The sequence below is a fragment of the Myotis lucifugus genome, unplaced genomic scaffold (assembly GCF_000147115.1).
Source record: "Myotis lucifugus unplaced genomic scaffold, Myoluc2.0 scaffold_5, whole genome shotgun sequence".
Lineage (NCBI taxonomy): Eukaryota > Metazoa > Chordata > Mammalia > Chiroptera > Vespertilionidae > Myotis > Myotis lucifugus.
The window spans coordinates 20,837,704-20,851,386 of record NW_005871053.1 but is presented as its reverse complement, the minus strand read 5'-3'; the positions used below and the strand labels follow the sequence as shown (position 1 = coordinate 20,851,386).

The 13,683-nt window shown below is 40.5% G+C and overlaps 1 protein-coding gene across 1 annotated transcript in view; it reads right to left on the bottom strand.

Moving 5' to 3' along the window:
• Positions 1–9,750: 9,750 nt before the first annotated feature.
• Positions 9,751–13,683, bottom strand: part of CCDC148 (coiled-coil domain containing 148) — a 211,262-nt gene continuing 207,329 nt past the window's right edge. The window contains exon 14 of the mRNA XM_023743804.1: positions 9,751–10,038. Coding sequence (XP_023599572.1) covers positions 9,892–10,038 — 147 coding nt within the window. The 3' untranslated portion in view covers positions 9,751–9,891. The remainder of the gene's footprint in view (positions 10,039–13,683) is intronic.

The following is a 13,683-nucleotide window of genomic DNA, read 5'->3' as shown; positions in this document are numbered from 1 at the left end:
ACTGAGTAATGAGAGGAGGGTATGGGGTTGGCCCCATTCATGTCATACTGGAGAAGAGATGGACAAATAAGATTGGGTTTAGTGCAGTGAATTCTTGGTGTCCCCAGCACAGTACTGTCCAAAGATAAATAGTTCTGTGGAGAAGGGTGCCAGCTTCTGATGGGCACTTTGGTGGTACCTGGGGGCAAGTCAAACCCATCAGGAAGGGATGGATCTCTCCGTTTTCCCTGGACCCCTCCCCAGCCCCAATCAACAGTTCTGGGAAGACTCTAAGGCAGGGGAATAGTTTCATCCTTGGAGCCTGAAAGAGCTGGAGCCTGGCCTTCAGGCCAAGAAGGCACATGCGTTCTCTCCTGGGTGCAGGCTGGCTGGCCACCGCCACACCACGGCAGGCGATGCCGAGGAGAACGCTGGCTGGTGGCAGGCTTCCTGTGCAAGAGCTGACCTGTGGTCACATCTAGTATATCAGTTCTTTATCTCTCTGAACAGAATCTCCTCTTAGAACCTAAGCTGTCAATAAATGTTGTGAATTGTTACAAGCTGATCACAGCTATTAGGGTGTGGAATTAAGGAAATCCCATTTTCATGCTTAGAGCAAAGTTCTGAGGGAGAACAGCAAATGCCAAAGTGAAGCAAATATGAGATGGCAAAAAAATGACCTGCGGGGCAGTGGGGCTGGGGGGAGCCACAGGCTCTAAGATGCCACGCTTCAAGCAGGACACATCCTGTAACACGTAGGGGGCTTGCTAGGGGACTTTCTGGGCATTTCTTAAATCACAGCATTATAATCCATTTAAGTCCATATGCAGGTAAAAACCCAAAGAAGAGATATCGCTGACTTGTGGTTATGTCCCATCATTTTCTGTAGATGTCATAGATATTTATGACAAGAGAAGGATAGTCAGACTGGCAAAGCCTGAGAGTAGCAGGCAGTAGAGTTCAAGGTTTAGAAGCCAGTTTCTATGGCTTTAAAACTAGGCTCTATAAGCTGTGTAACATTAGGCAAGGTAAGTCACCTTGTTGTGCCTTAGTTTCCCTCACTATACAATGAGGCCAACAATAGTACATGTCTCATAGGTTGTTGTGCATAGCAAATTACTTGGTACATTCAAAGCAACAACAGTGCCTGGTATGCAGTTAGTGCTCAATAAATGTTGGCTGTTCCTATTGGAAGGTCAGGCAAAGGACTAGAATGGCCAAGGATTTGTTGAGTATTGATTTACGTATTTGCTTTTACACAACAAACCACCTTAAAAGACTGTTATTGTTTTTACGATTTCTCCTAACTCCAGGGGTTGGCTGGGCTCAGATGGGTGGTTATCCTGGGGCTCTCACCGGGGCTCTGGTGATTGTGGTCTAAGTGGCCATATGGCAGCTGGGGCAGGAGTCATTTGGGGGCCTGTTCTGGCTTATCCCAGATGACGTCTTCCCCCTGTGGCTGGTGCTTTATGTCCCGCCCCATGGTCTCCCCCCACAGAGCCCCTCATTTTTCAGGGCTCCCTATGTGGCCTCTCCTCCAGCCGGGTAGTCGGACTTCTCACACGGCAACTGGCTTCTGAGGGCACACAAGCAGAAACCGCAAGGCCTTTGCTAACGCTTGGGCCCAGAACTGGCACAGCATCACTTCTGCCCATTCTATTGGTTAAAGAAGTCAAAGACCACCCAGATTCAATGGGGGGAGGGGGGACAACAGAGGGGCTTGCTTGCTGGGCGGCATGGTTCCTCAAGGTTGTCTTTGGTGACAGCTACCAAAGTGGACGTATAGAGATGAGTGTGGAGAATGTGTTTCTTTCCAAATGAAGGATGGATAAGGTGGGAGTGCCAGTGACTGAAGTGGACAGACACAAAGCCCTGGCATAGAGAGCTAGGCCAGGGAGAACAGGGTAGACTGTTGGCAGAACTCCATGCAGGTGATTGGTGGCAGGTGAGTGAAGGTAGGCATCACAGGAGCTGGAGGTTTTGGTGACAGAACACCAACTTCCGTGTCCTGGAAGACCACAGGAGCAAAACCATCACCAAGGAAGCAGAGAAGCACCACAGACAGGACCTGGGCAGCAGACCAGGCCCTGGGCACAGGGTGATGGGGCTGACAAGAGGAGTAGCAACCTCAGGGCCTCAACGCGGAGCGAGGGGAGCGTCCTTCTCACCCCGTTGGGGATCCAGGTTGATCACAGATTCTGGCAGAGCCCTAAGTGTCCTGTTTGGGATTCAGAAGCACTTCACTTGGACAAGAGGAAAGGAGAAGCTAGAGGCAGGCCAGTCATCACACCTTCATGCTCAGGAGTTATGCTTATTTTCATCTCTATGTCCCTTGCCCAGGGCTTCCTTTGGGGGGACCTGCTCCCCCAAACCTCTAGGGCAGTGGTTCTCAACCTTCTGGCCCTTTAAATACAGTTCCTCATGTTGTGACCCAACCATAAAATTATTTTCGTTGCTACTTCATAACTGTAATGTTGCTACTGTTATGAATCGTAATGTAAATATCTGATATGCAGGATGGTCTTAGGCGACCCCTGTGAAAGGGTCGTTCGACCGCCAAAGGGGTCGCGACCCACAGGTTGAGAACCGCTGCTCTAGGGGAACTTTGCAAGAAGGAAAGGAATAAATGAGTCCAGAGTTCAGTTTTCCTCCTTAAGTGACAAGGATCAGAGACTCCACTGATACCCACTTTCACTTCACCTCACACCTGATTTATTCTAAATAACCATAAATGGCTTCCCCAAACCCCCTTTCCCCGGATACCACCCAACTTGTACCCTGTTCTCATATTAGCCTTCCAGAGCACTTTGCTCCTATGCCCAACAAAGCTTTCACTATTTTGTAATGTCGACACGATAAAGTTCAAACAACGTAGGCTGTTATTCGAGGGTCCATAGGCTGGCATCTGAGAAGGAGGGGGCTAGGTTAGAGGATGATGGAAGTGAAACTCACAGATACCAATAGGTACTGCTCTCTAGCTTTAATAAGTCTGAAAGGGTACAAACAACACCAAAGAAAGAGTAGTGGTATTATTTTCCTTCCTCATGGCACAGACCAAGGAGGTGACAGTGGTTGGTCAGCAGCACCAGGTCGGAACAAAAGGGCTCCCGGAAATTTATCTTCCCCCCTGGAAGGGCCCCATTATCCCCCAGAAAAAAACACCTTCTGCTACCTTGTAAGACCTCTCAACCAGCCACGCCACTTAGAACCAGCATCCATGCCTAAGGTTTGAGTTCTGGGTCCCACCATCCTTGCTGCATAATATTCTACCACCTTTTTTATTTCTGTGCCTGCCCACAGGTTATTCATTTCCTTTCTCTAAACCTGTGTAGAGGACTAGGAGATTTTCCATTTCTCCATAGAGATGTTTTCTGAGGATAATCGTGGTCATGCTCAACCACAGAAGTCTTCTGCAATGCGTGGATTTCAGGTTTTAACTTCAGGCTCATACACCACACTAGAAGTCTCCTATAAAACTCCCCCTACTCTACAAACCTTTGGGTCCATTCAGACCCACTCTGTTCCCTTCACTTCCTGGTTCCTTCTCTTTTCGGTGGAAAGAGACAGGAGGGAAGGCATGAAGATGCCAGCTGATGAGGGGTTGGATCACAACCCGTCAGGGAAGCAAGTAGGACAAGAGGCGTCTGCTCTGTACTTCTCTCATAGCTACTGCCTTTTTCCTGTATTTTTTTTCTTAAATGTGTGAGACGTTTTATCTCCTCAGCCAAATTCTGAGCATGCTTTAGGAAGAGAAAGAATTTATTTTAAACTATGTCTATTTCTACCTTGTCTATTTCTTTTTACTCAGGGTAGCTATAGATAATTGTTGGCCATAGGCAAAGGCAAAATTCATACAGATCACCCATCCATTCATCGAGTCAAAAAACCTTTATCAACTGACCCCAATCCGCCTCATACCCCTGTTGGGTGTTGCCCATCACAGAGGACAGTTGATGCAGTTTTGGAACGCTTAAATCCCCCCTGTCTGGATACATTGCACCCTATAAAAATTCAGATTTAAAAACCATTATTATAAAAGTAATACTGGCTTGTGATAAACATTAAAACAGTATAAAAGGGTATAAAGGAAAAAGTAAAACTTCCCTAATCACCACTCCACCAAACTTCCCATTCCAATTACCCAAAAGTAACAGTTGCCAACAGCTCCTTATATGTCCTTCCAGAAATTTGCATTCTTTTTGTAGATAGGGAGGGTCATTCTATATGTATTTATCTGTCGCTACTCCCTGACCTTCACCTATACAACGTATCTTGATTTTCTTTTCAAACACCATACGATTTACCCACTTAAAGTATATAATTCAATGTTTTTAGAAAGTTGTACAACCATCACCACAATCCTCATTCTTTTTAATGGCTGCAGAGACTTTATTCAGTAAATATTTGTTGAATCAAATTAAACCCTAGATTTGGACTGAGAAAGCAGGGAGAAAAGCAAATTGTCTAGAAACATTGAAATAGAGAAGCCCTGAGGCGTCTATTTTGATGACAGTTTTAAGCAACAGTGTTATGGTGATATATCAACATGGATGAGAACATATTCTCTTCGCATTATCTGGATCTTTTCTCTCCAGATAGCATAGTCCTAACCCATGTGGACATAAGTCCATGTGTCTTGTGCTGCATTTCCTTTAGCAAGTCAAGTATTTTCACTCCCAAGTAAAGTTTATTTCATTTTAGTAGATTCAAAAATAAATATTACTTTTAATAATCATCCCAAACTAAGTTAGTTCATAGTAATAGTAACCGGACATCTTGTGCAGCGTTTGTTTTAAATATACTGTGAAGGTAAGCATTTGAAATTAGCACAATATTTATAAATGTCTAAGGAGATGTAAGCAAATTGCTTTTGAAATTGTTTATAAATATTAGGAGTTTTAAGCATATGTGGTGCTAACTAATATTGACATGTCTGGGGAAATGTGTAAAATAGAAGGAAAATAATACCACTACTCTTTCCCACACTTACATTTCCACATATAAAATAATAAATTCTCTGAGAAAAAAAAAGGTAATTGGTAAAATTGGTAAGGCCTACAATGACATTAAAAGCATGTACTTACAAACAATCCTAAATCAGTTTAAACAGTGAAAAACATGAGGCTCAAATACTACTGAAAGTAGAAAAGGAAAGGAATACAGGCAGTTTTTAGTGTAAAAAGAGAAATTCCCATACAGGCTGAAAAACATCTTTCTAGAGATTTTAAAAACTTGATAAGAACAGGACAGATCTGATGCCACATTCCTCTCTAAGGATTGAGACTATTCCACGAGAGGTCATGCAGCTGGTGAATTCTATTATTATTATCCCGTCCCCCACTGAGTCTCAGAGTGAAATATTCACTGTTCCTAAATCTCAGTGAGTGAGTTCCTGAACATTTTCTCCCTCAGGACCTCTCTGGTAGTCGGCAGCATCTATCAAGTGTTCATCCTCAAATGCACCAGCAACCATACAAGTATTTTTCCAAAACACATCCATCAGATGTCAGAAACAGTAGAATACTCAGACCTTTTTTTCTTCGTAGGTCAAACTTCATCATTTCTGGGATTTGACTGAGATCTTAAATAGTCTGTATCTTAGAGCCATGGCCAGGTATCAGTTGTGGGTTTGATCCCCAGTCAGGGCACATACAAAAAGCAACCAATGAATGCATAAATAAGTGGAACAAACAAGTCGATGTTTCTTCTCTCCCCCACCTTTCCCTCTCTCTCTAAAAATCAATCAATACATTTTAAAAGTCTGTATGTTAGAGTTTCCTCATGAGTTTTCCAGGCAACATCCTAATTTAAAAAAGTCTTCAATTTCCCTAGGTTTCCTTCAAAATGATTTGTTACCTTCAGCTAAATAGATAATGAAGTTATTTTAATGAGGGCAACATAAAACCCAAGAAAATGGATGTCCCGTAAAACAAACAAACAAACAAAAACTAAATATATGCCAGAAGAAGGAAGCCCTATTACTCTTTTCATGATTTTAAAAAATATTATATAGGACTTTGAATATGGACAAGGGGGACGAACTCTTGGAGCAGAAAGTAATTTTTAGTCGGCCCTCCTCCCATTAAGAGTATGTTAAAAATAGTATTTAGCAATTAAGAGTCTGTTTTAAAAAATGGAAATGTTCTCTTCCTTCTCCTTTCTGAAGAGGGAAATGATAACTGAGAGGGCAGATTACAGAGCTGGAGAGATTGTCTATAGAGGGCATGAGACCTGAGAACTCTAACAGAGCCAAGAAGTGTCCACAGGAAGCTGTTTCAGCAGAAACTGAGTTTTACACTTTTCTAATAATGAATGAGTACAAAGAGTTTGCAGTCAAGTCTGAAGGGCCAGAGAAATCTGGGCCCCATGAATTCCCACAATGACTAGTCAAATCTCACTTCTAGGACCAAGGCCCACAATGCCGAGAAACTGTTGCAAGGAGAATCCAATTGAGCAGCACAGGAACAGCAGGATCAAAGGGAACAGCAGGTACAGAAGGACATATCCCCAGAAAATAAGCCGCCAACTTTTTTGAACCCTACACAAATATAATTAAACAGGGAATTCCAGAGCTGTAAAGCTAGAAGAACTATTTTGAGCCACAAATAATTCTGAAAGTTAAGCAATTAATTTTAAGTATAAATGAATAAAACAAAGGATCAGATCTCAATGTTGATATTAAAAACAGATTAAGCAGCATAACATCCCTACAGATCAGGAATGACCACCAGAGAGAAATTACCACAATATAGGTTAACATTATAAGCTGAAAGTTAAAATACATAAAAATGATATAAAATATGAGAACATGCTAATCAGAATTAGGAAAACTCAGAAGTTAGGTGATATATTTTCAGGAAAAAATTATAGATAAAAGAAAAACATTTCAGAAATGAGACAGCTAAAAAAAAACCCAAATGAATGTAAGATATAACAGATAAGGCCTTAAAGAAAATAAAAGCTAAGAAATAAAATAAAAAACAACAACAACAAAGACCCAAAATAATTTTCTATTTTTTAAAACATATATTTTACTGATAGCAGAGAGGAAGGGAGGAGAGAGAGATAGAAACATCAATGATGACAGAGAATCACTGATTGGCTGCCTCTCGCACACCCCACACAGGGGCTCCAGCCTACAACCTGGGCATGTGCCCTGACTGGGAATAGAACCGTGACCTCCTGGTTCATAGGTCAATGCTCAACCACTGAGCCATGCCAGCCGGGCAATTTTCTATTTTTTAAAAAAATTAAATCATATTCTTCAAAAATGTTGATGTCATTCTCAACAAAATACTAGCAGACTGAATTCAGCAGTATACTGAAAGCGTTGTATACAACAAACAAGTGGGATTTATTCCTGGAATGCAAGGATGATTCAACATATGAAAATAGGTCTATGTAATACACCACATTAACAGGATGAAGGTGGAAAAACTACATGAGATTGAAGATATAGGTGAGAAAGGGCATAACAGAAAAGAGAAATTATCATGGAGTCGAGAGGGGATGAAACCCAAAACACACTTTGGTGTTTGATAGAGAGAGAGGAAGGATTCCAGTCTTTCCACAGTTTGAGACAAACCCATCATCCTCAACAATGTGGAGTTGAACAGGTTATATCTTTATGGGATTGAGGGTAGTGGTTTCTAATTTTTTAGGGCCATTAATAAATACATTTTTGTTCTTATCTACTATATACACACATGAATAGGTGAAATCAAATTTCATGGCACAGCGCTGATTCCTATTGAGTATGTATTGTTTTCTCTTTTATGCCCACCTGGAAAGCTAGACTGACAAAAGTCTAAGTGAAGCAGAGCACAAGGACTTGGGGGAGGAAAATAAAAGGGACAATAACCGATGTCAGGGTAAATATGACTCCCAGGCAGGGACTATCCTTGCTATCACAGAAATTCCTATAAAGTAGAGATATTTACATCAGAAACTGGCTAAAAAGGCTATTTCTGATGCACTAATACAGTAAGAAATTTTACTTTTAATAATTTGCTTTCTTAATATTCTTTTCTTCAGTTTATTATGTATTTATGGCATTGACCTAAGAGTATATAAACACTTATGTACAGTTTAAGGAATGGAAACATCATGAAATCACTACCCATAACTTGGAAGCCCCCACCCTGTCAGCCTTCCTTTCCCCAAGAGATAATCATTACCTTGATATTAGTGTTAATCATTGGCCTATTTCCCTCTATTGTTTCATCACCTATCCTTAAACACTATGGGTTATTTGGTCTGTTTTTGTACTTTAGATAAATAAAATACAACACAGTACGTATACTTTTGCATCTGAGTCCTTTCACTAAATATTATGCCCATGTTAATTTTTTTCATTTTTCTCTATTCGCAATTCCATATATGACTATACCACAATTTTTATATCCATTCTACTATTGATGAACATTTGGCTTGTTTTCATTTAGGAATCCCAGTCCATGTGTCCTTATACACATATGCAGGGGCTTCTCAAGGGCATATATTTAGGAATAGAATTGTTCTATCCAAGTGTATAAACAGTGACAACTTTACCAGGTAAGTCTGGACTTTTCCAATTTACACTCTCACCACCAGTGGGTGCTTCCTGCTGTTCTGTAGGGTATTACTGATATTGTTAGATTTCTTGGTATTGTTGCCAATCTGGTGGAATCAGATTGGTATTGCATTGGGTTTTTAATTGGTATTTCCATCTTTTCATATGTTTATTAGCCACTTGGATTTCGGATTTATTTTATTTTGTTTCTTTTTTTTAATGCTGGTCAGGACCCACTAAATTGATTTAATGACTCACAGTTGAAAAACAAGTGATCTATGGCATGTTATTCTACCTTTCTGAACCTGTTTCCTTATCTGGAGAAGTGGGAATAAGCTCATAAGGTTGTTATCATGGTCAAAGAAGACTTTATATGTAAAGTATATACATGGCTCTGAGCACACAGTTTGTGTTCAACAAATGGTAACTATTATAAATACTGTTTTTAAAAAAGAAAGAAAATTAATAAGTTCTGAGTCAACAGCTACACTGCTTCCGTATAACCCCAAGTATGAACTCCCTGTGGTTCTCAAAATAGTGGCACCCCCTCTCGCTGTGCATCACCAGCTACTCATGTTTGTGTGGTTCTTTAGAAACAGTAAAAAGAAAAGACTTATGCTTGACTTCTATTTGAAACATTGCCTTTCTGTAAAATCATCTAGATATTTAATAGGTAGTGTGAAACTTTTGATAGCATTCTAAATATTATCAATGTTAAAATATTCCTTCTAAACAGCCATCCACATTTTCCCCCTAGCCAAAATAGATATTCTGATGTCTGATATGCTATTTCTAATTTCTAATTTATTCTTATGGGCTAATTTGCAAAATGAGATTGTCTTGGATGATTGGTTTTCAGTAAACATGGTATACCAAATTGGTTTCTAAATTTAGAGAAAGGTTGAGTTTTCTATTATAATAATCAAGAAACAATAGAAGTATTAATGGTAATGAAGCTTCCATGATTAAAAAGTTAAATTCTGAAAATAGCAAGCAGAAATGATTGTTAGCAGGTAGCATTACTATAAATTATAATTCTCGCAAATGGTTATTTTGATCTCTTTTCATGGGATAAGGCAACTCCCAAATTGCAATTTACTAAATGCTAATATATGTACCAAATGTGTCATAATTAAGTTCCATAGTCTTGGAGAATTTAGTACCATTAAAGAAACAAAGATATTGGAAATAGTGCATAAAATTCTAAGAATCATTTTTTAAAGGCAAGGTTGTTTTAATAGATGCTATGATTTCTATGTTGATCTTTTAAAAAATATTTAGAAAGCAGTAATCATTGTTATCCATATAAATGTATTCAGAGAAAAATTTTGTTTACATTTAATAGGATTTGAAGATGAACTCTAGGTTTTAAATACAGTAGATTCCATGTCCTTTCTTGGCGGTTTTTGAGGATTGATTTTTGGTAATATCTCTTTGGCATAAAAGGTTTTATGAAGTCCAGCTTCTCGAAGTGCTAACTCAAAACGAAGTCTAGGGTCAGAAATTATCTGTAGAAATAAAGTATAATGTAAATAAATAGCAACTCATTGAACTACAGTAAATTTTATCATTTAGTGCCATATTTCCCTAAGCTGCATAATTTGTTTTTGCTAGATAAATGACTAAATGACAGTAAATTTTGTGCATACAGTGACTATATCATAGTTATTTTTACTGAAAACATCCAAACCTTTTTGGCATTGCCACTTTCCAGTGAGTGAATCAGCGTTTCCAACATAAGGTGTATAGACTGTTGCATAGTAGATTAGTCAAAATACAAAACATTAGAATTATTAAAAGATGAGATGAAAAAAGCTTACTTTCAATAATATCATTGATTCATTATTTACTGATGGCTGGAATATGCAAATATAGACAATCACTGATTACAATAAAATAAATCTAAACCACAACCTTCTGCATCTGCCTTTAAACAGACATTTTAATTTCTCCATCACTTGGCAACATGTAAATTAAGTTTAAGCACAGGGCCACTACCTGAAAAACAAAAATCAATAGAACCTTCTTCCCAAGCCAGATTTCTATTTCAAGCAGAACTAGAAAATGCTTCCATCTATCTGATTCTAAGTGGGACTAGACATATAAGTAGTTCGATTTCTGTTTTCACTTATAGCTGATTGGACTTTACTACTCCTTCTGTGAATATTAAATGTCAATGGTGCAGTTTGCAATGATAAGAAGGTAGCCACACATGGATTTCAGCTAAGGAAGCATTTTACATGGATTTAAAGTCCCCCTAGAGCAGGTTGGGGAACCTTTTTTCTGCCGAGGGCCATTTGGATATTTATAACATCATTTGAGGGCCATACCAGATTATCAGCTTAAAAATTAGCCTGCTATATTTGGTCAAACATTTCATTAGTTCACCCCGAATGCCCTAGGGCCAGACGTTTCCCACCCCTGCCCTAGAAGATTGGATAATAAGCTGTTGAAAGCAGCCCCTCCTTTAAGGAGCTCTTTCACAGGGGTAATAAGATTATTCCCAGATAACTACAGTTTGTGGCAACATGTGATAGATACCGCTGAGTGGTACACCTCTCGCTGAGACTAGCATGGTCTCTGGTAAGGAGAGCACCCGAGCTAAAGTCCAACTTACTCTTCTCTAAAGCAGATGGGGGAGAAAGAACGATTGAGCATGAAAGGAAGGAACATGCAAACTTAGAGGTCAAATCGGTCCATTTGGAATCACCTTTGGGGAACACTGGGGAAGGACACTGCTAAGCCTGGGGCTTGAATGTGAAAGGCTTTCGGGCTCTGCCAAGGAGTCTGGAGAGCTACTGAGGTTGCATTTGTTTGTTTGGGGCGTGGAATTAATATAATCACTGTCATTGTATAAAAAGATGGGTCTCATTGTAAGTTCAGGATAAATTAAGGAGGCAAGGAAAGAAGAGATGGAAGCAGAGAGAGTGGTTAGGGGGCTACTACAATGGGCTAGACATGAGTAATAATAAATATGCCTAAACTTGGCTGGTAGCAAGGAAGAGATAACGGTCAGAAACACTGAAGGGAAGAATTAATAGAACTTGGCAACTGGTCAGATACAGGGACTAGGGGCAGCGATGCATTCAGTCAAGAATAATACAGAGATTTATGTCTGACGACCAACATATGTGACCCTTAGCCCTGGGTTTCTCCTCCTCTGCTCCAGTCCAGGCTCCCTGGTCCTCTCACCTACTTCGGGTGGTTCATGCTCCACCTGCATGTGTTCTCCCCTAGTCATCCCTGGCTTGCACCAACTCCTCAGCTCTGGAGGTGTGAGCTTGAAACTGCTTTCATTATCTACTTTTTGAATAAACGAAGTGAAATGGAGATCTCCCTTGGATACTGACCATGATTGTCCCAATTTCCCAACCAGAGGCAGCTAATCGGTTTCTTGTAAATGTGTACTAGACATTTTCACCCAACACATGACATAAACAAAAGTTCTCTCTCCCCAAGTCTGTTTCTCCTTCTATTTTCTTACATGGTTGATGATAGCAACACTGAATACTTATTTACTGTATTACTACTGGGTGCCAGGCAATATCCTAGGGCCTTAATCCTCACAAGAACCCTGCAAATTATTGTTTTACAGATGAAGGAAACAAGACAGGAAGATGTTAAATAGTGTACACAATTTCACACAGCTAGTAAATAGTGGAACAAACTGTCTGGTTTAGAATTATTCTCACTTTCATCATCCCTCCTTGCTTCCCCTTTCTCCTCCCTCCTCCCTCCTCTCAGCCAGAGCCATTCCTGCCCCTCCCCCACTTCTGTGAGGGTGCCATTTGACTCCACATGACCTCCACCCCCCTCCCCTCACCCCCCAGCCTCACCAATTTTCCATTCAGGACATGTTGTTAAAACATAAATTCGGTTCTGTAATTCAGCTGCTGCAAAGTCTCGCCTCTGCTCAGGATAAAGGTGAAATGCAAGCAAGACCCACTATAGGACTTTTCACAGTCTGAGCCTAACCTATGTTCCGAGTCTCATCTCCCAGCACCCACCCTTGCCCAGTACTTTCCATTGAAGACACACCAGGAAGGGCCTCTTTCCCCCTCTTCTAGCTGGTGAAACTCACTTCTGCAGCCCAGGCAGCGGAGAGCTTCCCAGCCTCTGACTTCAATTCTTTGCAAGCCCCCGCTGCCCTCCCCACAGTAGCTTGTGAAGAGTCCCTTGAATCTTTAAGGTTTATCCCTCGCCCTACGCCCACTTCCTCCCATTAATCTATTTTTTTGTTTGTTTTTAGCTTAAATCATCTGGAATGAATCTTGTTTCTGCTGTTATGTCTTCAACTAAGATACAGCTTAAGTTTTCTCTTTGACACTTTCTCTGATTTCCCCAGCCATTCCCTTCCCCTGGTGGCTGCAGCCCTTCGACCTCTATTATGGAGGTGTCCTCCCCTTATTATTCCCATGCATGTTACTGTCCTCCCAGCCCAGCCCCCTAGCTCCCCACTTCCACACAGGACATGTCTGTGCTGTTCAGGACGGCACCTGGCACAGTGCCAGGTATAGTATCTGTTCCATCAATAGGTGTCCAATTAATAAATTAATTGTACATTTTTTTAATCCCTAGCAAAGTATGCAGAACATACTACAGGCACACTTGATTTATTTGTCAGTGGGTGAGTGGATGAAGTTTCCTGCCTTTTATATAATTAAATAAGCATTTAGCAGGTCTCCCTAGATTTGCAAAATTAACTACTTTCTCCTTTAATTTCAGGGATACACATTCATTCATCTGTCCTCCCTTCCTAGAAATGGTTAAATTAGCCCTTAAGCCCTGGCTGGTGTGGCTCAGTGGATGGAGCGTCGGCCTGCAGATCAGAGGGTCCCAGGTTTGATTCCGTTCAAGGGCACATGCCTGGGTTGTGGGCTCAATCCCCAGTAGGGGGCGTGCGGGAGGCAGCCAATCGATGATTCTCCCTCATCGTTGATGTTTCTCTCTCTCTCCCTCTCCCTTCCTCTCTGAAAGCATAAAATATATTTTAAAAAAATAAAAAATAAATAAATTAGCCCTTAATACTTATTTTCACAGAAATGTTGTATCACTAGCTGTGATGAATTATCTTCTGCTCATTTTAACTTCTGAAAACTTCCCTCTGCTTTGTTTAATCAAGTATCATCAGTTTTTTCTTCAAAGGATTATGG